The following is a 26,111-nucleotide window of genomic DNA, read 5'->3' on the forward strand; positions in this document are numbered from 1 at the left end:
TTATAGAAGAAAAAACTGTGGTTGAAAGTGGTTTACTGACTTGCCCAAGATCACATAGCTAGTAAGTGTCTCAGGCATAATCTGAATCTAGGACCTGCAGGCTCCAACTCCACTACTCCCTCCACTAAGCTACCTAGCTGCTTCTATAACAGTAACAGCTGTCATTGATATAGCACCTTCAGGTTTATCCAGCACTTTACCTATACTAATATATTTGAGACTTACTATTTTTATAAAGGGGAATTGTTAATCTTGTTCTTGTGGTTTGGCCGGTAACATCACAAGGGCACATACAATGAGGTGTATTAACCTCAGCAAGCTGAGCTGCACAGCTGGGAAATATCTGAGATAGGATGCCAATCCAAGTCTCCCTGACCCAGAACCAGAGTCCAGCATTCTGGCTACTCTGTGACATTCTTCCTATGAGCAAAGACACACAAACTAGAAATGAGGAAGGTATGGTTACTGTTCAGCCAGAAGAAAAAGGAGTGCCAATAACAGTGAACCAGGATGCTCTGGATGTTTGCAAGAGGGTTCTGAAACCCCAGAAAGGAATAGTGGTGGAGTGGATGGAGCCATGGACTTGTATTCAGAAGACTTGGGATCAAATCCTTGCTGTGTTACATACTAACTATATGATGGTGGTCAAACCACTATTCCTCAGTGAGCTTCGGTTTCCTCCATTACAAAATAAAGGAAATCAGACTGCTCTATATCCCATGTTCCTATGACCAGACAGGGTCTATAGGTGCCTCTACAGAACACAGAGTCTGGTTTTCATGATGGGAAATAATGCACTTTTGGTTCCTGGGATTTTTCCCATATTTATTTTCTTTCCATGGAACCATAACTAAAATAGTAGAATTTATATAATGGAGGAAAGATTTTTCTTAAAATTGAATTAAATCATTTATTAAAGCAAGCAAAGCAATTAATATGAATTAATTAATAGGAATTTAAAGAAAAAAGGCATGATCCCATTTTGTACCCTATGCTTTCATACAATTTGTCTGAATAGACTTTCACATTAACACTTTGGGGTAATTTTCAATTTTCATTTCTCTTAGAAGTAGTATCAGGGCTTAGCCTGCATCCAACTAAGTAGTTAGCCAACTAAATAGTTAAGGGTAGCCTTAGAACCTCAAAAAGACTTTTCATTTGAAAAAAATAATGAGTTTTTCTCAGTGAGTCAAGGTGGTTCTAAGGCTCCAACATTCTTTACCTTTCTGTTAAAGAGATCTTTTTACTTTTTTAGATTCACAGATCAAGGGTATAGTTTCCATTAAAGTAGGCTAATAGTCTATATTTTGGAAAGATGGCAAAAAAATAGTCTTCTTTTCTCTTCATATTAGGCTCTCAATGCTTGGTACATAATAAGTGCTTAATAAAAGTTTATTGAATTGAATTAAATACTGAGAAAGGCAGTGAATTTTCAAGCAAAGCTTTCACTAATGACCTTAGAGCGGCATTCCTAATCTGGGGTTCATGATTGGTTTCTTTCTTTAAACATTTTTTTTGATAAGTACATTTCAATTTAATTAACTTCCTTTGAAATCCTGCACATTTATTTTATGTATTTAAAAGCATTATTCTGAGAAGAATCTGTCAGTAATGTGTCAAAGTGCTTAGAAGACAAAGGTGACTCTTGAGTAACCTGTCTCTCTTGTCTCTTAATAAGTGAAGAGGACAAGTCCTAGCATCTAGCTTTTAGCAATAATGATAACATAAGCAGTTCCAGCCAAACTTCAAAAGTTCGCATAATGTTATTCTGATAACAGGTAGCTAGGTAGAGTAGAGGACAATATGTTAGACTTGGAGTAGCAAGACCCAAGTGCCAATCCTGCCTCAAATTCTTATTAGTTGTGTGATCCTGGCAGTCATTCCTCCTCCCTGACTCATTTCCCTCATTTATTAAGATGAAGATGAAAAAATAACAGCTATATCACAGGGTTTTATGAGGATCAAGCAAGATTACACATGTGAAGCACTTTGTAAACAATAAAGTGCTATTAAAATGTTAGTCGTTATTATGATGATACTGTAGAAGCCAAATACTATGTTTAGACAAGGAATTCTGTTGAGGAAAAGTACTGAGAGTTATAGCTTGGGACATCAAGAACATGTCTCCATTGCTTCAACCCTTACATGGGAAAAGATCGTGAGGAAAGGGATGTGCATGGCTTTCCAAACTGAGGCTGGAGATGAAGGAGGGAAGAGCAAGATAGGAGGGTCTATCCTTCCTTCCTCTTTCTGCCATTTCCCCTTAACCACCAGTACTACTGCTGTAGTCATGAAGGAAGGCTACCAGGAAATATGAGGAGAGTAGGAAAATCCCAAATGGCAGCCACTTGGAATGAAGGAGGGTTTCTGTAGTTGTTGTGGTAGTCCAATGGGGTGTTACCCTTGCTACTATCAGAGGAGAGATTCTTAACCTAGAGTATGTGAACTTGCTATAAACATGTATGTGCATGTATGTAATGTGTCCTGTGTATATACATATATGTATGTGTGTACACATATACACATTGTGTATAAATATATATGCAGGGATTACAAAGGAAAGTATAATGAAATACATCTATCTGATTAGATAACTATATTTTATTATAGTTTCTGCTGTAATCTCATACATATATAATTATGTATACATATATGCATGTGTACATGCACACACATACACATGTGTATATAAATATATGCACAGGATTACAAAGGAAAGGATAATTAAATAGTTATCTCTCTAATTAGATAACTATATTTGTTCTATTATAGTTTCTGTTGTAATCCTATGCATTTTATTTTGTGCATTTTAAAACATGATTATGAGAAGAGGTTCATAGCTTTCACCAGACTGCTAAAGGGGTCCATAGCACAAAAAAAAAAAAGGTTAAGAATCTCTGTTTTCAACCCAAGGATTTCCCTAATGCTTTCATCAAAGAATTTTTTTAAGTAGTGAGTCCAGAACTGGCCCTGATGAGCATCTCGAAGCTTGAGGGCTCCATCCTACTCACAAAAATCTCCCACTTGCCTAATTCGAATCTGAATTTTCTACTTTTTTAATAGTTTTTTTTGGAGTCAAGGCAGGGGTTCCAGAAAGACCTCAGTTAAAAATGCAGTTATCTGGGAAGTGTTACAAACCCATATTATAGTACTTGTTAACTCTATCAGGTTAACCATTGTCACTTAGCAGAGAGCAGGTGTTTTGGAATGGACTTGTACTGATCAATTGCAATAAGCCTAGACAGTGAAGTGGACCCAGAATGGGAAAGGAGAAGAAAGAGGGTGGACTGACTTATCTTTGGGAAACTGTATGTTTCTCAGTGACCCAGAGCTTATGCCTGAAACCAAAACTTACCTTTTTAACACCAGTATGCTTCTGGACATCTGATCTGACTACAAAGCATGGAATGCCACAGTTTCTAAAGAAGTAAATTTTAAATCACTCCAACAACAGCACATGATGGCTGTGAATAGGTTATATCATATCATTTATCATGACTGTGCAGGAAAAGCAGGTGTGTGTGTGTGTGTGTGTGTGTGTGTGTGTGTGTGTGTGTGTACGCAATGAAGCAATTTCGGAAAGGAGGATTAGTAAAGGAGACGGGCTCAGGCAGGATCTGGAGTAAGGACCCCAGTTGGGCTGGACTTCCTGTAGAGGGTGAGGGAAACAATTATTTAATAATCAATGATTCAGGGGGGGAGGAGTCAAGATGGCAGAGTAGAAAGATACATATATGCTAACTCCTAACCCACAGCCCATAAAATACCTGTAAAGAAGAACTCCCAACAAATTCGGGAGCAGCAGAACTCCCAACAAATTCGGGAGCAGCAGAAGCAGAACAATGGAGTAGAGGAGATTTCTGTTCCAGAGAGACCTGAAAAAACTGACACAAAAGGTCTGTCATGCACTGGACCTGGAGCAGAGCCCAGCCCTGCCTTGGCCATGTGACACCAAGGGGAACAGATTCTAGCAGGCTTCAGGGACAGAATCTCTAACAGCAGCGCAGGTCCCTCCACCCACAAGTGCCAAAGGTTGGTGAGAGGGTCTTTTCAGCTCGCTGAGAGGGGAGCAGGGCATTCCCATAACTCAGGCCTCCTCAGGAGGCAGCAGCGGAGGCAGCAGCAGACAAGGGCTCCCAAAGCAGGCAGGAGCTCGGATCCATTGTTGAAGGTCTCTGCATAAACCCCCTGAGGGAACTAAACCCAGTGTGGCAGCCCTGTTCCCACCTGAGCACCTGAACTTAATCTCATACTGAATAGCAGCCCCGCCCTGGCCCAAAAGCCCTGAGGCTGGGAAGCAGCATTTGAATCTCACCCCCTAAGCGCTAGCTGGGTGGATCTGGAGGTGAGGTGGGTGTGGAGAGGAAACTCAGAAGTCAAGTAACTGGCTGGAAAAATGCCCAGAAAATGGGGAAAAAATAAGACCATAGAAGGTTACTTTCTTGGTGAACAGATATCTCCTCCCATCCTTTTGGATGAGGAAGAACAATGCTTACCATCAGGGAAAGACATAAAAGTCAAGGATTCTGTATCCCAAATATCCAAAATAAATATTCAATGGGCTCAGGCCATGGAAGAGCTCAAAAAGGATTTTGAAAATTAAGTTAGAGAGGTGGAGGAAAAACTGGGAAGAGAAATGAGAGAGATGAAAGAAAAGCATGAAAAGCAAGTCAACACCTTGCTAAAGGAGACCCAAAAACATGCTGAAGAAAATAACACCTTGAAAAATAGGCTAACTCAATTGGCAAAAGAGGTTCAAAAAGCCAATGAGGAGAAGAAGGCTTTAAAAAGCAGAATTAGCCAAATGGAAAAGGAGATTCAAAAGCTCACTGAAGAAAATAGTTCTTTCAAAATTAGAATGGAACAGATGGAGGCCAATGACTTTATGAGAAACCAAGAAATCACAAAACAAAACCAAAAGAATGAAAAAATGGAAGATAATGTGAAATATCTCATTGGAAAAACAACTGACCTGGAAAATAGATCCAGGAGAGACAATTTAAAAATTATGGGACTACCTGAAAGCCATGATCAAAAAAAGAGCCTAGACATCACCTTTCATGAAATTATTAAGGAAAACTGCTCTGATATTCTAGAACCAGAGGGCAAAATAAGTATTCAAGGAATCCACCAATGACCGCCTGAAAGAGATCCAAAAACAGAAACTCCTAGAAACATTGTGGCCAAATTCCAGAGTTCCCAGGTCAAGGAGAAAATATTGCAAGCAACTAGAAAGAAACAATTCAAGTATTGTGGAAATACAATCAGGATAACACAAGATCTAGCAGCTTCTACATTAAGGGATCGAAGGGCATGGAATATGATGTTCCAGAAGTCAAAGGAACTAGGATAATCAATGATTCAGGGAGATACACAGTTCCCCTCTTTCTAAAGTCCTGATTTTAAAAAGCAAAAAGTTCAGTTTCTTGAAGGACATTACTGATGATGAGATTCAATTAATTCTCCTCAATCTTGGTCAGACCCCACCTAATCTTACAAGGAATTTAATCTAAGGTGGGGAAGCTCATAGGGTTCTATTCAAGCTTGGGTGGAGACAGATCCTTTTGTCTAGATAGTCCAAGGCTGGGGGTAGTTGGATTATATTATTTCTCTGTTCAAGGATGACATGATGTCACTCTTAGTTCCTCATTTTAATATAACCCACCTTCCATTGTATTATCCATTTAGAGTTGGTTGCCACCCCTTAGGAACTCCTACTCTTTGAAGGATATATACACTGTGAGCCTGCCACCAAGATGGTCTTTGTTCTAAGAGAGACAGCTAAATAACCACCCTTTTATTAATAATGTGCTTGCCTTATTAATAAAATGATTAAATTTCCCAGAAACAACGTCTCTCAAGCCTTTTTAATCGTCATAAGGGTTTTTAAGACCTGCGCTATAACAGGGATTACCAACACTGATGACAGCACTGAGCCATCTAAATAATGGAAAAGGAGGGTGTTGGCTTTTATTAGAAGCTGTAGCTCATTACATTTCTATTTCTAATTCTAAACTGTTTTAAAACCAGCAAGAATTGGTTCCAGAAAATACAGTGGAACAATAATCACTTGACAGGCAATATACTTGGTTTGTTTTCCTTCTCTCCACCAATAAAATATCTTAGTTTCTCCAAATCTCAATTGTCTTAGAAGTTGTTTACCTGGGGCAGAAGGCTCTTACTATTGGTTTTACAGATTATTTTTGCTAATCAGAAACATGTAAGGAAGTAATTCAGGGCTATTAAATTTTAGTATTTTGGCTTCTCAGGTATTTCAATTCATGAAAGTATTATTTCCCATTTTACATTCTGCAAAAGACTACATAAAGCATATGCACCATGTGTAAATATGCTGACAAGGTCCAGAAACTCTGGTTCTGAGTCCTTACTTTCTCCTTTAGCTCATGACCTGGAATAAACTGTGCTTTTTTTCTCATCCTTTCTTCTTTCTGGGAGGCCTAATTATTCAAGCTCTCCCTAGATTCATCCCTTAACTCATGAAGCCACATGACCCAATACAGAACTGACCACATATCTTGTACCATAATTCTGATCAGGAGATATATGAGAAAAAAAATTCTCACTGAAAATTAACTTATTTATCCAGTACCTATTTATCTATTTATTCTAAAGAAACACCTGTTTTATGTTATGTGTGTGGACACAGGCACAGTTGCAAACAAGATATTAGTGTAATATTTTCATTGAAATATTCATCAAAAAGAACATGCATATTTTTCTAATGTGATTAGAGAGCTAGGGCACCACTTCTAAGATATTATTGTGACTACAGCTTCCCAGTTCTTTCTAAGTCATGTCATTTCTGTCTTTATAATATCTCTTTTCTTTCCATTGGAAAGGAAGGGAATAAACATTTATTTAACACCTTCTATGTGAAACATATTGTGCTAAGCCCTTTACAATTATTATTTAATTTGATCCTCACAACAACCCTGGGAGGTACATGCTGGTATTATGCCCATTTTATAGTTGAGGAAACTGAGGCAAACAGGATTAAGTGACCTGCCCAGAGTCACACAGCTAGTAAATGTCTGAGGTCAGATTTGAACTCAGGTCTTCCGACTCCAGGACTAGTACACTATCCCTTGTACCAACTAGCTCCTTCTGACATTGCAACCACTATCCTAATTAAGACCATCATCACTGCCCATCTGAACTATTGTAATATCTTCCATATTGTTCTCCTTGTTTCAAGTCTTTTCCTTCTTCTGTAAGACATTTTAATTTTACATTTCTGTTTGTACCTTTAGACACTGAGCATGGGAGCATGTACTTTTTTTTTTTGTGAGATGCACATTTTATTCAAAAGTTTAAATATTTTTCACATAGTACACAGATTTTCCAACCAAAGTTCTTGTGTAGTGTGCTCGGACAAGTAAAATTGAAGGCTAGGTGGCAGATGCAGACTCCTCACGAATGCTCTTCAGCCAGTTTTTCAGCTTTTGTCACAGCTTCTTCAATGGTTCCAACCATATAGAAGGCCTGCTCTGGGAGATGGTCATACTGACCTGCCAAGATTTGCTGGAATCTCTTAATAGTTTCTTTCAGGGGTACCAACTTCCCCATGTGTCCTGTGAATACCTCAGCAATCTGGAATGGCTGTGACAAGAAATGCTGGATTTTCCGGGCCCAAGACACTGTCAACTTGTCTTCTTCAGACAACTCATCCATACTAAGGATAGCAATGATGTCCTGGAAGGACAGAATCTTTTGCACACCTCGGGCAACATCATAGTGCTCATTGCCAACAATGTTGGGGTCCATGATCCGGGAAGTGGAGTCCAGAGGATCCACTGCAGGGTAAATGCCCAGCTCAGCAATAGCCCAGGACAGCACAGTGGTAGCATCCAAGTGGGCAAAGATGGTGGCAGGAGCAGGGTCAGTCAAGTCATCGGCAGGGACATAGATGGCTTGCACAGAGGTGATAGAACCTTTCTTGGTTGTGGTAATTCTTTCCTGCATAGTGCCCATATCAGTGGCCAAAGTGGGTTGTAACCGACAGCAGAGGGGATTCTGCCTAGTAAAGCAGACACCTCTGAGCCAGCCTGAGTGAATCGGAAGATATTATCAATGAAGAGCAATACATCCTGACCCTCTTAATCTCTGAAGTATTCAGCCACAGTGAGGCCAGTCAAGGCTACCTGAGCTCGAGCACCAGGTGGTTCATTCATTTGGCCATATACCAATGCTACCTTGGAAGTGGTATCCTTCAGATTGATGACACCAGACTCAATCATCTCGTGGTACAAGTCATTGCCATCTCGAGTCCGTTCACCAACACCAGCAAACACAGAATAACTACCATGGACCTTGGCAACACTGTTGATTAGTTCCATAATCAATACCACCTTTCTCACACCAGCACCACCAAAGAGGCCAATTTTGCCACCCTTGGCATATGGGGCCAAAAGATCCACAACTTTGATGCCAGTGACCAGGATTTCTTGCTCTACACTCATCTCTACGAATTCAGGAGCCTCAGCATGAATAGCAGCAAACTGTTTGGTTTTGCTTGGACCCCTTTCATCGATAGGCTCTCCAATCACATTCATGATACTTCCTAAGGTCTCAGGGCCCACAGGAATTTTGATTGGGGCTCCAGAATCCAGGACCTTCTGCCCTCTGACCAACCCTTCCGTACCATCCATAGCAATGGTCCGGACTGTGCTCTCCCCCAGATGTTGGGAGACCTCCAGAACCAGCCTGGTCTCCCTGTCCTGCACTTCGAGGGCATTGAGGATGGGAGGGAGCTCCTCATCGAACTGCACGTCCACCACAGCCCCGATGACCGCCACCATGCGCCAGCTGGGTGCCCTGCTCTTGGGGGCGGGGGATGTCTGGGCCGCATAGTCCAGGGCTGGGGCCGCCGGCAACAAGGTCTGGGCTTGGGGCAACAGCGCCGAGGCGCCCAGACCCCTAGGGGCACTGGAGGCCGAGGCAGCTGCAGCGCGGCTCAACAGCCCCAACACGACGGAGTCCGGGGAAAGAGACTGAGCCGGGAGCATGTACTTTTAGAGTATACCCGTTTCCTCATGAGGCTCTGGAGGACAGCGTGAGGCTGGTGACTTTGCACAGTCCTCCTTCACTTAAATCCATTTCACTTGGAAATCAGGACATCACCTTCCTGATGTCATGGTCCTCTTCCAGTAATGAAAGCGAAAACAGTAGCAGCTAGAGAGCCTAGGAAAGACCTATAGAAGGCAGCATTTGGGTTGAGTCTTGCAGGAATCCATGGATTCCAACTGGGAGGGGGAGGGAATGAGAATATTCCAGGCAGAGGGTACAGCCCATGAAAAGGCACAGAGATGGGGAGGGGCTGGAGGTCTTTTACCGCCCTGGACCCTTCCCCTGGACTTTCTCCAGTTTGTCGATGTCCATCCTAAAATGTGGTATCCAAACTGAACACAATGCTCCAGTTACAATCGGATCTGGCCAGGTCCCATGAGACAGAGACCATGGACCCCCTTCTGGACACTGTGCCTTCTGAGGCTGATAGCTTTAGATTGCATTCAATTTGAGGGTTGTCATTCCGAATTAGCAATATGAGTTTACAATCCATTTAAGCACCTAAATACTTTTCAGATCTGGTACCTACCCACAATTCCCTTCCCCACCCACCTCCATATTGCATTTGTGAAACTGATTTTCTGGGCAAGGTAGAAACATGTGAAGTTAGATGTTAGTACAATGGATTGGATCAGGAAAAAGCTCACTGACCCTATGAGTACTTGTTAATACAGCAATTGAAACCTGGAGGAAGGTCTATAGTGGAGAACTATCAGACTCTATGCTTAACCTTAGTCTGCGTAGTATTTTATTGTTGACTTTAGTGTATCCATGGATAAAGGTAATAGGGTACAGTAGGAGTGCCATATTGGGAGGGAGAAGACCTAGGTTTGAATCCAACTCTACCATTTACTACTTGTATATCTTCGGGGAAATCACTTCTCTCAGGCCCTCAGTATCCTCCTGTGGAATGAGACAATTGAGCCAGATGACCTTTAAAGTTCTTTTTAGTTTTAAATCTATGACCTGAAGACTTTGTCAAGTTAGCACATCTAAGGAGATGAAACTTTTAAGGATAAATGTAAAACTTGATACTTGGGTAAAAAATGATTCATGGCCCAGAATAGGGCAGATGTACTTAGAGAACATGCGATGTGCAAAGAAGGTTTTAATGGACTATAACCCAATGTAAGTGAATAGTGTGATGTAACAGCCAAAAAAGTTAGTATGACCTTGGATGACATCAATGCAAACAGAGTGTTTAGAAAAAGAGAGGTGACAATGCTGCCGCCATAGACACAGAGGTCTCCAGATGAGCATGGGCATGTTTCTGAGTCTATGTGATCCTATTTCTGGCACCATGGCTTGTCTGGGGATGTTCTTTGATGCTTTCCCTTACAGAGACTTTGTGGGAGTCCTCACTCTGCCCATGCTTCACTGACTCCTGAAAGTCAGTGGATAGATCCATCACTGAGTGCATTAATAAATTTGAGAATTTGATTTACTGCCTTTTCATGGATAAGTCAATTCAGCTGTCTGAATCTTTGTTTTTTCATAAAGAATGTTGGAATACGATCCTTGTCTGTCTCCATCTACTTCACACACCATTCGTCAAATTCAATAAACATTTATTAACAATTTTCTATGGGAAAGGCTTTGTATTACAAGCTAAATATTAATAAATAATCATTTCAGGGAAACTATATATTATATGTCATGACTACAACAGTGTAATTGGAAGCAACAACAAAGCAATAGAAAGGGAATACTGAAAAAATAGAATGTCTAAGCTTGGCCTCAAAGAAGACAAAGGAGAAGACATTTTACTATATATATTTGCAGAACCGGAAGAGCAGGGCTTTGAGTGTGGAACACTGCATTCAATATTGGACTTTTTCAATATATACATTTGTTATGAATTGCTTTTCCCGCTTTCTTTATTTTTTGACTCTCTGGGAGGAAGGAAGGATGCATTGGGCAATATAAATTGAATAAAAACAAAATATATCAAGTAATTTTTAGAAAAAGTTACTCTATATAATTTCACGGAATCATATTAAATATTAAAATCATTCACAAATTCTTATATGCTGCAACTGATGATTAGAGTACCTATGCAAATGGTGAGTTATATGGAGATTCCTTATCTTTTCCAAAATTCCTTTCTGAGCCCGTCATCCCGTTTTCCTGTCAATAGGCCTCTCCTCATTTTGGATAGTGACCACAAACAAGCCAAGGTCTTCCTACTCCCTGCCCCAGGAAGTGCCTTTACGCTCCAGCCCTTTCCTTCATTTTCTTAGCCTAAGCTCAGGGTTGTTTTAATTTATATTTAGCTACTTCTTAGTGATTTAGAGCATTTTTTCATATAACTGTTGCTGGGTTTGATTTCTTCCTCCTTAAACTTCTTATTCATATCCTTTGATCACTTAGCAATGGGGGAATGACTTTTATTTTTATAAAGTTGGCTCAGTTCCCTATATATTTGAGAAATCACACATTTATCAGAGAAACCTGCCTTAAATTTTCCCCAATTTCCTGATTTTCTTCTAATTTTGGCTGTATTGATTTTGTTTGTGCAATAACTTTTTAATTTTTTGTAATTAAAATTAACTATTCTACTTCCCATAGACCCCTCTCTCTTTTGTTTTATCATAACTCTTCCCCTACCCAGAGATCTGACAGGTATTTTCTTCCCTGCTACCCCAATTTGATGATATCACCCTTTATATCTTAATCATGTGCCTATTTTGAGTTTTATCTTAGTATGCAGTATGAAATGTTGTTCTTATGCCTAGTTTCTACTAGACTACTTTCCAATTTTCCCAATAGTTTGTGTCAAATAGTGAGCTCTTTCCCCATACTCATTTGTTTCTGTTATGTTGTATGCCTAATCCATTTTGTTGGTCAGCCATACTAATTATTATCCAGCACCAAAATGTTTTGATGATTACCACTTTATAATATTGCTTGAGATCTAGTAGTGTTAAGCCTGCTTCTTTCAAATTTTACTTTCATTAATCTTCTTGACCTTTTGTTCCTCCAGATAAATTTTATTATTTTTTCTAGCTATGTACATTAATATGCACATTCTTTTTTAAAAATGCTGACCCACATTTGTAAATCTAAATATTTGTTCTAGGGAATGCAGCATCATTTAGTGTAATAGAGATCTTGAGTCTTGTGTTTCATCATCCTCATCTTCCTCATCCTCATTTTCATTCATGTGTGTCTCTGCACAGAGTTGAACAGTCAGTGATGATATGTGCATGCACAGCTATAGAACCATGCACAGTAGAATAATTTTGATCAGTGCTTATTCAATGCTTATTAAAGCATTGAATAAGCACCTGCTATGTCCTATCCCTGCCATCAAGGAACTCACAATCTAATTCGGGAGAAAACAAGCAAAAAAATATGTACAAATAAACTATATCCAGGATAAATAGGAAATAATTAACAGAGGAAAGATGTTGGGAAAGATTTCCTGCAGAAAATCAGATCTGAGCTGAGTCTTAAAAGGAGTCAGAAAAGCCAGGAGATGGAAAGGAGGAGGAAAAGCATGCCAGGCACTGGGAACAGGCCGTGCAAAGGCACAGAGATGGAAGATGTATGTCTTTTATGAGGAATCACAAGTAGACCAGTGGAAATAGATTCTAGAATGTTTCGAGAGGAGTAAAAGGTGAGATTACTAGAAAGGTCTTTTTGCAAAGGAAAAACCCAGTGATAAGCAGAGTCTGACCTGAAGGTTCAAGCCAGAATAGAGTGAGGTGTTCTAGAATACAGTGGGGGCAAGTACTGAATCTTAGATACAGAGGTATTGCCAAGAGGGCATCAGAAACCTGGAAAAATTTGAATCCACAGAGCCCTAGAGCTATCACTATTGTCTACTTGCCATGACGTACTCCTTTTGGAAAGAGTTTCCACCCATTTGTTATATATTTTGTACATTCAGGCCATACTTCTGGTTGTTTGAGCTCTGGTTGTTTCCAAGTGTCAACTTTTAGGCATGGATAGAAAAAGACAAAATAGTGGCCCCCAGATAGGGGACAATAAGGAATAAATTCATAAATCAGTTTAACAAAACAAGTTAAAGGTTTATATTGATTACAAGTGAAAGTATCAGTTAAGGTTTAGTTTCTTAGTCCCTAGTATCAGATAAGTGAAAAATCAAATACAATTCTTTTCCCTTATGACCACTAAGGGCCTTGAACCAAAAAGGATTTTTTAAAAAAACCAATAACAGTCTTAACAAGAGAAATATAAAAATAATCAAAATTCTTTAGTCAGTTCCTACCTAGTGGAGTATTTATGAATATTTGGCCTTTGGCATGACTGCATTACCCGAAAATATCCCCAAATTCAGGCACAAATGGAAAATTGCAAAAAATCCTCGATATATTTCATTTACATAACATCCAGATCTTTGGAAATATTGATCTATTGGTTAAGAGAATTAGATAATATTTAAAGTGCTTAGCACAGTGCCTGGCACATATTTGACTCTATATAAATGCTTATGCCCTTCCCCCTCCTTCCTTTCCCTTATTCAGATATAATAGGAGGATGAATGAGATGAGATCTGAAAAGAACTGCATTTTTCTTCCTTCTTTCTATAAAATTAAAGCAACTGAGTTTTAATTCTTCTCCTGTCTGGAAAGATGATCTTCTAATAGAGCTTTTACTTTTTATGTCCTAATCTCAATTACACCTTACACACATACACACACACACAACACACACACACACACACACACACCTCCAATATGTGTGTATATACATATATGCAATAGCTCAAAAGAAATATGCAAATTTAGAGACACCTCCACTCCAAATGTTCGTATGGACTATTTGTTCCCAACATATGGTAAGAGCCTTCCAAGGTCATATTGGTGTGATCAACCACAGTCAGACACACTGTACTCTGACTCCAATATAGTGATGTCATTTTGGTCCCCTTCAAGAACAAAGGGCAACAATCAGCCAACTATGTATACTCATACATAAAAAAATATCCATTTGGGGATATCTAAAGAAACATTTTAATTTCTTAAATCTCTCTTCAATTGCCTTCCTTGGAAATTTATAATCAGAGTCTTCTTCTTACAACTCTAGGGAACATTAACTAATATTAACATTAACCCAAGCATAAGAGATTGTGGAAGACTCCATATAAATATGCACATATATGGGTATGCATACACATATGTATATATACATATGTAAACACACATATCTATATATGCAGCATCCCAAAAGTTTTTGCTGTTTTAAGATTTAATAATTTATGTATATACATGTGCATACATGTGCACTACATATATACATATATTAATATACCCAAATGCAGACAAAAATCATATATACATGAATATACATGGTGTCCCAAAAGTTTTAGTGCAGTTTTAAGTTGAATAATTAATGTGTATATATATGTGTATATGTGTACATACATCTGTATTTGTTTAGATGTGTGTTATTCATATCCCTGAATGCAAGCAGAAAGTATAGCCACTTGCTTTGTGTTCATTACTGGTTAACGTTTCCCTCTGCTGCCACAGATTCTAGAGAGTTATTCTATCATAAAAATCCACCGATATCCTAAAGCACATTGAGCAGCTAGTAAGATAAACCAAAAATGCATTTATCTCCCTACAACCTAAGGTTAGAAACATGTTTGTTCTGTTTAAAGAAACAAAAACACTATGGACTCTCATTTCTGAACCTTGAACATATTTCAGGAAGACCAAAACATTTCACAGGAGTTCCAGGGAGATATGAGAGAAGAGAAGGTCCTCTGAGAGAAGAGAGAGAAGGTTGTTGGCCTTGTTTTTGGGAATAAATTAGTCTAGTAAAAGAAACAATTGGGATCTAAAGGCTGCTACCCTCTCATCTCCCAATTTCACTTTAAAGGAATTCTTATTCCCTTTAAACTGAATCATGTGATCCTGAACAGAGAGTGTTTTGTGTCCTATCAATCAATCAAGAAACAATTATTAAGCACAAAAGAGAATATGATAACTCAGACCCTTTGTGTACCACAGGAACTGTTATGCAAAGATTAAAAATAGTCCCTGCCCTTGGGGAATTTACATTCTGTCAAGGAAAACAGTAGTTATATATAACTATATTATGAAATATATATTTATGTAAATATGTTATATATATATAAAAGAAATATAGGATGATAGGGGACTGGAGGTACTACCTTACACCTATCAGAGTGGCTAATGTGACAAAAAAGGAAATTGATAAACGTTGGAGGGGATGTGGGAAAACTAAGATAATAATGCACTGTCGGTGGAGTTGTGAACTGATCCAACCATTCTGCAAAGCAATTGGGAACCATACCCAAAGGGTTATAAAACTGTGCATACCCTTTGACCCAGGAATATCACTACTAGGTCTGTATACAAAAGAGATTTTTAAAAGGGGGAGGGGAAAGGAGCTATTTATACAAAAATAATTATAGCAGCTCTTATTGTGGCAAAGAATTGGAAACTGAGATGTCCATACATTGGGGAATGGCTGAATAAGCTGTGATATATGATTGTGATGGAATATTATAGTGCTACAAGAAATTATAAATAGGCAGATTTCAGAAAAACTACAAAGATTTACATGAACTGACGTAAGTGAGCAGAACCAGGCTAACGTTGTACACAGTGACATCAATATTATCTACAATGAAAACTGTGAATGACTTAGCTCCAAGACAATCCCAGAGGACTCATGAGGAAACATGCTATATATCTCCAGATAAAGAATGGATATTGTCTGAATACACACTGAAGCATACTATTTTTCTTCCTTTCTTCCTTCCGTCCTTCTGTGTTTGTCTTCTTATACAAAATGACTAATATGGAAGCATTTTACATGAATTGTATTTGTATAACCTATGTTGAACTGCTTACCATCTCAGGGAAGAAGGATGGAAGGAAGGAAGGAAGGAAGGAAGGAAGGATAGAATTTGAAACTCAAACCTTTAAAAAAAATTGTTAAAAAATTGTTTTAACATGTAACTGGAAAAAAATAAAATATTATTTTTAAAAAATAAGGAATGGAAACTAGCATCTGGGAGAATCAAAAAAGGCCTCCTATGGTAAATTACACTTGAAAAATCAACCAACGTGTATTTGTTAAGCACTTATGTGTCAGATAGGGCCTAAGTCACTTAGTGGGGAGAGCCCTGGGCCTGGAGTCAATTCAAATCTGACCTCAGACACTTACTAGCTGTGTGACCCTGGGCAAGAAACTTAACTTCTGTTTAGCTTAATCTGCTGGACAAGGAAATGGCAAATCACTCCAGTATCTTTGCCAAGAAAACTTCACGGCCAGTATTGGGGTGCTATGGTCCACAGGGTCACAAAGAGTCAGACAAGATTGAATGACTGAATGCTAGGCACTGGGTATAACAAAAACAAAAACAAAAAACAAACCCCTGTCCCCAAACAGTTTATTTCCTACACCAAATATGCACAAAAGGTAATGTGGAGGGGGAAGGAGGACAGTTCCAACTGTGATCAGGAGCTGAACTTTGAAAGAAATTAAGGATTCTAAGTGCTTAACAAGGAGAGAGGGCCCTCCAGGCTGAGGGATAAAGCAAGGCCAGTTCGACTGAATCATAAGCTAGGGAGGAATGTTTAATAAGGCAGAAAAGATGGATTGTGAAGAGCTTTAAAGGCCAAGCAAAGCAGTTTGGGTCAAAGAAAAGAAAACAATGATTGCGCTGGATTCATTTTGTCCTACTCATTGGGGTTCATCAAATAACACAGAAATTTGTCCCTGTTGTTAAACAAAACTCCTTTCTTTCTCCATAGGGCTGTGTCTGTACAGCCAAGGGCCCATGCTTCTGTGATGGCATCAAAGGCGATAAGGTAAGAACAAGATGGTAACTAATATTTTGCTTCTCTGTCCTCAACATGTTCCATTCCTAACATCCAGAAAGAGTGGTGTCCATTAGTTTTCCAAATGCTGCAGTTTTAATGTATCCAAACAGAAACATTAACCTGAAAGAATGCCTTGTTCAAGCCCTTGGCTGGCTGGCCTAAATACCAGCAGTTAAATTATAACTCTTTGGGTGGTGAGAGAGGGACAGATAATTAGTAAAGTGAAGTTCCAGAGGATGTCCCTACTTTTATGCACTGGCTACAATCTTCCAGAACACAAGAGGACAACTGAAAACCACTTGGTTCAAGTGGGAAATGACCATGATTTATTAGATGGAGGGTGAAAAAACACTGGGAAAAGAGCCAGAGTGGGTGCCATGATCTCCACCTCCACCTAGTGGGAGATGAGGGCATGAGAACTACAATTGTTTCTGTGAGATTCAAATGAAAACCAATTCTGCGAGGATTTCGAGCCTGCCATGTACAAAGGCATGGGACTAGGAAAGGAATCTGCAAGAATAATAGGAGGACTGCAGCAAAGATCTTGACAATGCAAACTACATTAATATGCCATTCGTGATGATTTACACATGCTGTGTGGTCCAGTGGAAAGAAAGTTGGATCAGGGGTCAAGGACCTAAGTTCAAATCCCAGCTCTACCATTTTTTGTCTGTGTGACCTTGAAAAAAGGAAACCTTTGACTTATCTGGGCTTTTCTGTTTCTTCAACAGTAAAGGGAACTGGTTGGATTAGATTACCCTAAAGATACTTTCTGTCTTTAAATCTCTGGCTCCTTGAACTGGGTTGGATTCTTAATTTCACCAGCTTGCTTGTGTTACTTTAGATATGTCCCTTTCCTTTTCTGTGACTCATTTTCCTCACCTGTAAAATGAGGATGCAGACTGGATGACCTCAAAGGGTCTTTCCAGCCCTAAGTCTACGTAAGCCTATGTAAATTTGTCCAGTCTTTTCCCTGTAGATGCATCACTAGTTCCTAAGACCTACATTTCCCCAAATGTGGATGTGCCCTCCACTGAGACAGACCGAAACCCTTCCATGCCTTAAGATAAACCGGTCTCCATGAGTTGCTGTGGCCAAAAATAATTCACCCCCTTGTGACCAAACTTTTGGTGTTGAAGCTTCTCAAGCTGGGTTTAGTGGATCCTTCCATGAAAGATAGTACCTGGCACATAATAAGTGCTTTTAAAATGTTTGTTGATTGACTGAGTAATAGAGAGTTGCAGAACCCTTCATGTTTGTCTGGGCTTTCAAAAGTTTGCAATGTGCTGGCTCAGCCTTTCAGAAGCCAGAATAAACTCAGTGCTGACATGGAGAGACAGGGTAGATTTTAGTGGAGGCTACTCATAGATGGTACCAAGAATTTTATGTAAAAGTTTGAGGGAAGAATCTTTCAACCAACTGCAGAGAACAAATTTTTAAGTGTTTCAGAAGCACTAATTATCTGCAAATAAATAAGACAGTAACCCCAGGTCATTCATATAAACAAATATAAAAATATACATATACATATATGTATATATGTATGTGTGTGTGTATGTATATATCTACATATATACATTTATTTCAACAGTTATATATACTTATATTTATTATATAGAGAGAGACATATGTATGTGTCTATATATTTACACACATACTTATTTCAGCAAGTCACTTAGGCCTCTACTATTCCTGTTTCATTATACTAGTATTAGTCCATTTGTACCTAAAAAAATAAAATTTCATTTCTTTATAATCATTTTAGCATTCTGACTTTTCTGTAAGACAAAGGTACTGAGGTGGGAAACTGGGAGTAAGAATGGGGTGAGCACTTCAGTTATACAAAAAAGGAGGGATAGTAGGAATTAGGGCTAGAAAGATATATTTGAGGACAGATCACAGATGATCTCGAATTTTGTGCTTTTGAAAATTAAAAATTCAGAGGGTTTTTTTTTTGTCAAATAGCTGAGTTATTTTCATCTCTCTGTATCAGAGGGATGGCTTGACACCCAAATCTTCCTGACATTTTATCCATTCTTCCTAGGAGGTTCCACTTATGCATCTGTTAACCTCATTGACATTCCTTCCTATCAGTGATGACTGTTACCTAATCCAGACTACCAGATCTGCCAGTCCATCCTTTTTTCCTGCTACTGATTTATCTCCTAACCAAACAATACATTAAACATGACAGTTCTCTGAAACAGAACAAGAGGCAGTAAAGCCCACAAGAGGAACGTTACAATTACGCATGCTTCTGCCACCTACTTTGGCCCTTCTTCATCTTAACATATTCTCTTGTTTCCTGTTGGAGTTTTTTCCACTTTATTTGATTCCTTTATCCCCTTTAGATTTCCTTACCGCTTAGTGTCTGCATCACCCAGCTCTGAACTTTCAGAAATAGGAGGTTTTCCAAGGGAAAAGTGTTGGAGCAGGGGTGGGGGGCACTGGCAGAAGAGCTGAAGTTTGGGCATTAGGTGCTTTAAATTTCACAAGGCACCTTTCTTACAACAGCCCTTTCAGATAATTAGTCCATAATTGGTATCCCTATTTTTAAAAAGCCCTCAGGCTTCAAGGTAAAATAACTCATCAGAAGTCAACCAGCTGGTTAAAAGTCAGAACCAGGATCTCACCCCGATCTCCTGATGCCAGTCAGCACTCACAGACCAAAGAATCACATCTGGAAGGGACTTTTGAGACTTTTGAAATCACCTCCATCCTCCATCCAGCTTATTTTACAGAGAAGAAATTGAAGCTCAAAGTGGTTAAGTGATTTGATGTGGGTTATACAGGTAATAAGTAAACTGAGCATGAGCTGAGTACGAGTCTTCCCATTCCCAATCCAACACTCTTTCATCTACGCCACAGTCTACTACTACCACACATACCATGTTGTCTCTACAAATCTTCAAGAAAGACTGAAATTTTATGGTAGCTACAATTTAATTATCTTTTATCTTTTAATTTATTACAATTTTATTTATAGTCACTGATGACTATATACTTCCTCTCTCTCTCTCTACACACACACACACACACACACACACACACACACACACACACACACACACATACAAATTCACCATTATATCATTCAAGAAGATGATGGCTATTTGGTCATTTAATTCTAGCATAACTTGTATTCATTCTGTTGTTTTGAACAGGGTGAGAAAGGCTTTCCCGGTTGTCCTGGTACTCCTGGCCAGAAAGGATTGCCTGGTCCAGAAGGCATACCTGGACCTCAGGGACCCAAGGTAAATCATCTTCCAAGTTTGCCTATCTTATGCTCTCTGATGGAGTACAGGCTCAACAGTTATGGGAACCCATTGACTACAGTAGTGCGAGGTAGATGAAGCAGCATAGCTTCATGTAAGTGCTCTTTTGTCAGAAGCTTGAGTTCTGCCAAACCTAGCCTTGCCCTTGAACTGCTTCCCCTCTGATGACCTCTCCTTCCTCTGACAGACCCTAGAATGACTGCCATTAGCATTTGACACTGCCTTAATTGTTGAATTTTACAGCAATTTGTCTGTCAATTTGCTACTTTTACACTTAATAGATTAGTGTTAAAGACTAGAGTTCTGGTTAGCCTAGTTATTCTTTGAGTCAAGAGCTAGGACTTAGACTGATTTGGAATCTTGGATTATCTACTGGGTCTAGAACCAGTCATCATTTATTACACTTCCCTAAGCCCTACCTTGTTTTCTTTTCTTCTTGTATAATTATGAGTCTATATTTGCTATACGGGATCAGTAGTCCATAGGAAGGAGGTTGGGGAAAATCTTTTAGCAAAACTTTCAGCAGCAGGTTATTGATGAGTCATGGTCCACAGAATCTTGTGTTAGACGCAACATCTAAGACCTTGATTCAAAAATAGGTGGGAGTAGAATGAAGGATGCAACCAACTGGGTCACCATGATTCTAGCAGATTAAAAAGAAAACCCATAAGATAGTTTTATGGGCCAGACCTGACTCAGGTTAGCCCTATGCTTCCAGCTTGGGATCAGAATGAAATTAAATGAAACACCCATAGGCCATATAATATTTTTAAACAATTTTTTTGTTCTGAATTTAGTAAATACCAAAAAGAGGTGGAGGTGGGGGATTTCTATATACAAAATAGAAAAGAAAAAAGGCTTACATTTGAAACCATAAATTTCTATTACCTTCAGCTTACATTTTAAAGCATATAATAAATGTAAAATATGACCATGAAAAATATCCTTATTGTTTGTATTTCCTTCTGAACTTCTTTTTATTCTTGTCTGTAAATTTTAAAGGTGCTTTTGTGATCCTCTTCTATTTATCTTAATTTTTTGGTGGGGAGAGGACTATTGCTAGCATCCACCTCCCACTCAGTCCCAAATAAAAAGGAAAAAAATCTCTGTGACAAATAAGAATAATCAAGCAAAATAAACCCACATTATTTTCCATGTTTAAAATCTACATCTCATTCTTCTGGAGTTGTGATTGGTCATTGTGTTGATAAGAGTTCTCAAGTCTTTTAAAGTTGTTTGTCTTTACAATGTAGTTAGGCCAAAAATTGTTCTCCTAGTCCTGCTTATTTTATTATGCTTAAGTTTATACTACTCTTTTCCTAGTTTTTTTAAAGCCATAATGATAATATTCCATTATATTCATTGATCCCAATTAGGTTAGCCATTCTCCAATTGATGGATACCTCGTTAATTTACAGTTCTTCGCTATAAGAAAAAAGAGTTGCTATAAATATTTCTGTACATGTGGGTCTTTTTCTCTTTCTTTGAGGATACAGGCCTAGCAATGGAATAGCTGCACAATTGGGTGGCTGTGGGCATAGCTGCAAATTGCCTTCCAGAATGACTAGACCAATTCACAGCCCCATCAACAAAACACTAATAACTCTCTAAGATTTAAGAAAAGGAAGTTTATTCAACATTTGCATGACAAAGTATGTTAAGAACAGAAAGCATCTGGTTCAGTTGGACACAGCTCCCCTCAGCCTTCCACCTGCATTTGCCATAATGGTATTGCCAGTGAGAAGAAGCTGAGGAGTACAGTCTATTGAGAGCTGGTCTTTTATGCCATAAGTGACCAAGTTGTCGATGAGTCTATGTCATTATGTCTATGATTCAAGTTAGATTTCCTGAACCAATTAAGTCTCAAGGATGGTTTCATTGCCTTTTTAGGGAAGAATTAGTCTTTGTGGCAGGGATCCTCTTATCTTATTGCCATGGTTACCAGCTGGTACTTCCTATTACAGTTGGTTTTGAAGACTTGGAAGATTTCAGTACTAAATCAATAAATTAGCCCTTTGTCATCATTGCAAAATGTAGCAGGACCATATCCCAGCTCTATTTTTAAACTCATATACACCCTCCACATTTGGATTCTGCCATGAATATAAAACTTAGAACATTGCAAAAATATTACTCTATAATCCTAACATCTATCTCAATGAACATGAGGTCACTTTATAAACAATCAATGGATTTCCATTAGAAATATGTGCAATTTAAATTATGGTTAAATATCTACTGTCTTTCCTCCTATGGACATTAGCCAGATTGAAGCACAATGATTAATCTCTTTAATCACGGGACTCCTACAGCATTAGTTATAACCTAGGTGAACAGAGAGAAAAATGGTTCATCTGATGAGTGAGTTTTTTAAAGGTTGGAATGTTCTGTCACCAGAGAAAATGATTATTCTCATTTATCTTACTCTGTCTTCGTGTTAGTAATTATTTAGGCATCCTCTGACTTCCATACCCAGATTCCTATTCCCATTTCTACCAGAAAGAAAATAGGGAATAGATAGCCCAAAGAAGGGTTCAAAGACACTGTCTCCATCTATAATGGAAATTTGTTTTTCATTAAATCCAACCTTATCCCTCCTTTTCGGCATTTTGTCTCTCTTGCCACCTCTATCAACTCATCTCTTTTCCTTTTTGTTTCAGATCTCTTCTTCCAGGGGCAAGGCAGGCCAGGCCTGGTCTGAGCACGCCTTCCTCCTTCCTGGGGGTGGGAGGTTGGGGGCTGCTGTTCCACAGGTGGCTGAGTGGGGCAGTTATTTCATTACAACTGCTTCCTTTCCCACGTGATCTGTGCCTCATTGCTTGGCTGTTTTCTTTTTTCAGTGTTTTCGTCAGATATGTCAACATGAACTAAAACAATAATTCTGAGCACCCGGTGCTAATTTGGGGGTATGTGCTGTCCTAGATATGCCAGACATATCACAGGATTCATCCAGGAAAAATGTGTTCTATGTAGTGTTCATGAAGGTTACACATTGAAGTATATCACCAAGAACAGGGATCTATGAGGCGTTGGCTCAAATACAGATAACACCAGATAAATTAAAACTGATGAGAAAAGTTTCCCAGAGTCACAAGTTTTTAGTCCCACTTTCGAAGTACTTGAAAGTATGAGAAAATGTATAACAGAAAGATAAAATATGAGGACTACATATTTTCCCCAGCAGAATAACCCAAATAGGATTTTTTTTTGGAGAGAACAGCATGTGAATCTTCTTGAGGATTTGGGTCCCTGAGCTCCATATAAGTAAGAAAAGGCAGACTTTGGCCTTGGCAATTTAATCTAATCTAGGAAGACTCTGTCTTGCATGATGAAAAATACTAAAAGTCACTAAAGCTTTCAGTTTCTGTGTTGTACAGAGCACAGACACTCCCCACCCCCTGCCCAAAGCAAGTCCCTCCTAAAACTATATTTCAGCAATGATTCTTAATTCTTTGCAACATGAACAATGCAGATTCCTCTCTGATTGATGCCATTCTCCACATTTGTGGTATATTTTATTTATAAGGCTAAGAAGCCAGACATGCAACATTGGTTGCTATTTCCATCTGTCACAGCCTTCTTCACACTGAGTCATTATGCTTTAGCTGCTGATTAGCTGGTCTCTGTTAGATGGAGTTTTACTTTTCTCTTCCAAGTTAGTATTCTAGCTCTACAATGTTTTGTGAAAAAATTGATTACAATTAAGAGTGTTAATGATGAGATAAAATGGGAGGTAAAGCATGTTGAAAGTTTGGAGGAATGTGGAGGAGGATGGTCTCTAATGTATGCAGGTATTAATATTATGTATTTTACATATTATTTTACTATGTATTTTTTCCTCACTCTTTAATATGGCTCTAGGGCTCTCCAGGGATTCCAGGCTTTATTGGTTCCAAAGGCACAAGGGTCAGTATTATAACCCATCCATATTAATTTTCTTAAATTCTGTATGTTGAACATTTAAACAGTATTTCTCTCTTTTTATATATATCAATAGGGAATGACAGGATTGCCAGGTTTTCCAGGTCCTCCCGGACTTCCTGTAAGTAATGAGGAAATGCACATTTCTTGTCTGTAGGGTCACAAGTCATGGGGTCATAGTTTTAAAACTGGAAGAGACCTTAAAGTCATCTAAGGAGGCAGCATGGAGTAGTGGAGAGAATACTGGACGAGGGTGTCAAGAACATCCAGTATCTGCATCCCACCTGCAAGGAGATGTCCTCCTAACTGTGTGATTATGGTTAAGATGCTTACCTTCTCTAAGCCTGGGCTTCCTCACTGAGAACCTGAGAATACCAATACCTACTGTAACAAACACCCTGTGGTGTTGGGAATCTCATCTTAGAATATATATCTAAGATATTTTGTTGATCTTAAAGCAAATCTTAGTTACCATGGCTAGCAAATGAGAGCACCTCCTCAGTCTACTTAAAGCAGTCTGTTTTGGCTATTATTATCATTATTAACTCAACCTTCTCATTTTATAAATGGGGAACCAGAGGAGGGAGTGACTTGTCCAAGATAACACAGGTACTAAGGGGCAGATCCAGGATCTGAATCCAAGTCTTCTGACTTAAAATCCACTATTCTTTCCACTAGACCACACTACTTCTCTTAAATTTCTATGAAGAGTAATTGAAACAATTCTTTATGACTTACATTAGACGAGCCAAACTTGTTGAACTTGCCACAAGTGGGTTGCAAAATGCACAACCAGATTAAAATGTAATCAGGAAATGTTTGACAAAATTAAAATATTTTTAAAATTGTGGTTTTCTATGTTAATACGCACCCCTCAGGGGTTTCTATTTGACTTTGATGTCACAGATCTGTATGGATTTACTATATATGCCATAATAAGAATAAAACTTACTCTAGAATCCAGTTATATTGCAATGATTTGTATAGAAATGCAGGTCGGTGACACAGTGAATAAAGTGTTGCACTTAGAGGCAGGAAGACCTGAGTTCAAATCCTGTATGATCCTGAGCAGATCACTAAAACCTCTCTCAATCTCAGTTTCTTCATCTGTAAAACAAGGATAATGATACCCACTAACTCACAGAGTTGCTTTGAGGAGATAATGAGAAAATGTATAAAGTGCTTTGTAAAACTAAAGGCACTTTAAATATTAGTCATTATCATATCATCACTCCTGACATGTAACCAACTACATAAAGGTAAAGCTTGATAAATCTGTTTATGACAATCTGTTTATGGGGTGTTAATTCTACCCCAGGAGTCCCCTCACTTAACATCTGTTATAAGTGTTCCACTGAATTTGGAATGGTTATTTAGACAGTCAATTAAAGTAACCCAAACCTCATTCTATATTAGACCAATATAATTTCCATGAATAAATATAACAAAAAAGATATGTCCTTGGTTTTTAATTAACCCAATTTGCTTCCAGGACCACGTAGTACATTCAGTTTCCACTAAAGTCCTACTCAAATCATCAGCTCATAGATTTAGAACTGGAAGGGAAATTAGAGACTGTCTAGTACAACCTCTTGCTTTTGCAGATGAAGGAACTTAGGTTGAGAAAGATGAAATGCCTTGCCCAGGGCTACATGAGTAGAGTGGAAGAGATTGGATTTGAACCTGGCTCCACCAACTCCAGGTTCCTTGCCCACAATGCTCCTTATGGTATAAAGGTGCCTCTGTTTCTTGATGGCTGAGCTAGCAAAGGACAGAATCTGACAAGTCTTCTCTAGCTGGAAAAGTTCTGAGTACAGTCCTTCAAACTATTCTATCCAAATTTAGAAAGTCTTCTCCCCAGCCAACCCAGAAAAGTGTGATCTACAAGGAGAGAAGGGAGGCATCCAGAACAGGGAGCAGTATATAGGCAAAATTATATATCAGCTAAGTATTAAAGTTGATCACTAACCCCAAATCCTACAGCAGCTTTTGTAGGGGGTCA

The 26,111-nt window shown here is 38.7% G+C and overlaps 1 protein-coding gene and 1 pseudogene across 3 annotated transcripts in view; one reads left to right on the forward strand and one right to left on the reverse strand.

Moving 5' to 3' along the window:
* Positions 1–26,111, forward strand: part of COL4A3 (collagen type IV alpha 3 chain) — a 173,276-nt gene that overhangs the window by 54,394 nt on the left and 92,771 nt on the right. For all 3 annotated transcript variants that reach the window (XR_011968996.1, XM_072617991.1, XM_072617992.1), the window contains exons 2-5: positions 16,845–16,901; positions 20,078–20,167; positions 24,050–24,094; positions 24,186–24,230. Coding sequence is in view for 2 of the 3 variants with exons in the window: in XM_072617991.1 (XP_072474092.1) it covers positions 16,845–16,901; positions 20,078–20,167; positions 24,050–24,094; positions 24,186–24,230 (237 nt within the window). In the remaining variant the exon portion in view is untranslated. The remainder of the gene's footprint in view (positions 1–16,844; positions 16,902–20,077; positions 20,168–24,049; positions 24,095–24,185; positions 24,231–26,111) is intronic.
* Positions 7,408–9,026, reverse strand: LOC140510901 (ATP synthase subunit beta, mitochondrial pseudogene; annotated as a pseudogene).

Source organism: Notamacropus eugenii, chromosome 6 (genome assembly GCF_028372415.1).
Source record: "Notamacropus eugenii isolate mMacEug1 chromosome 6, mMacEug1.pri_v2, whole genome shotgun sequence".
Lineage (NCBI taxonomy): Eukaryota > Metazoa > Chordata > Mammalia > Diprotodontia > Macropodidae > Notamacropus > Notamacropus eugenii.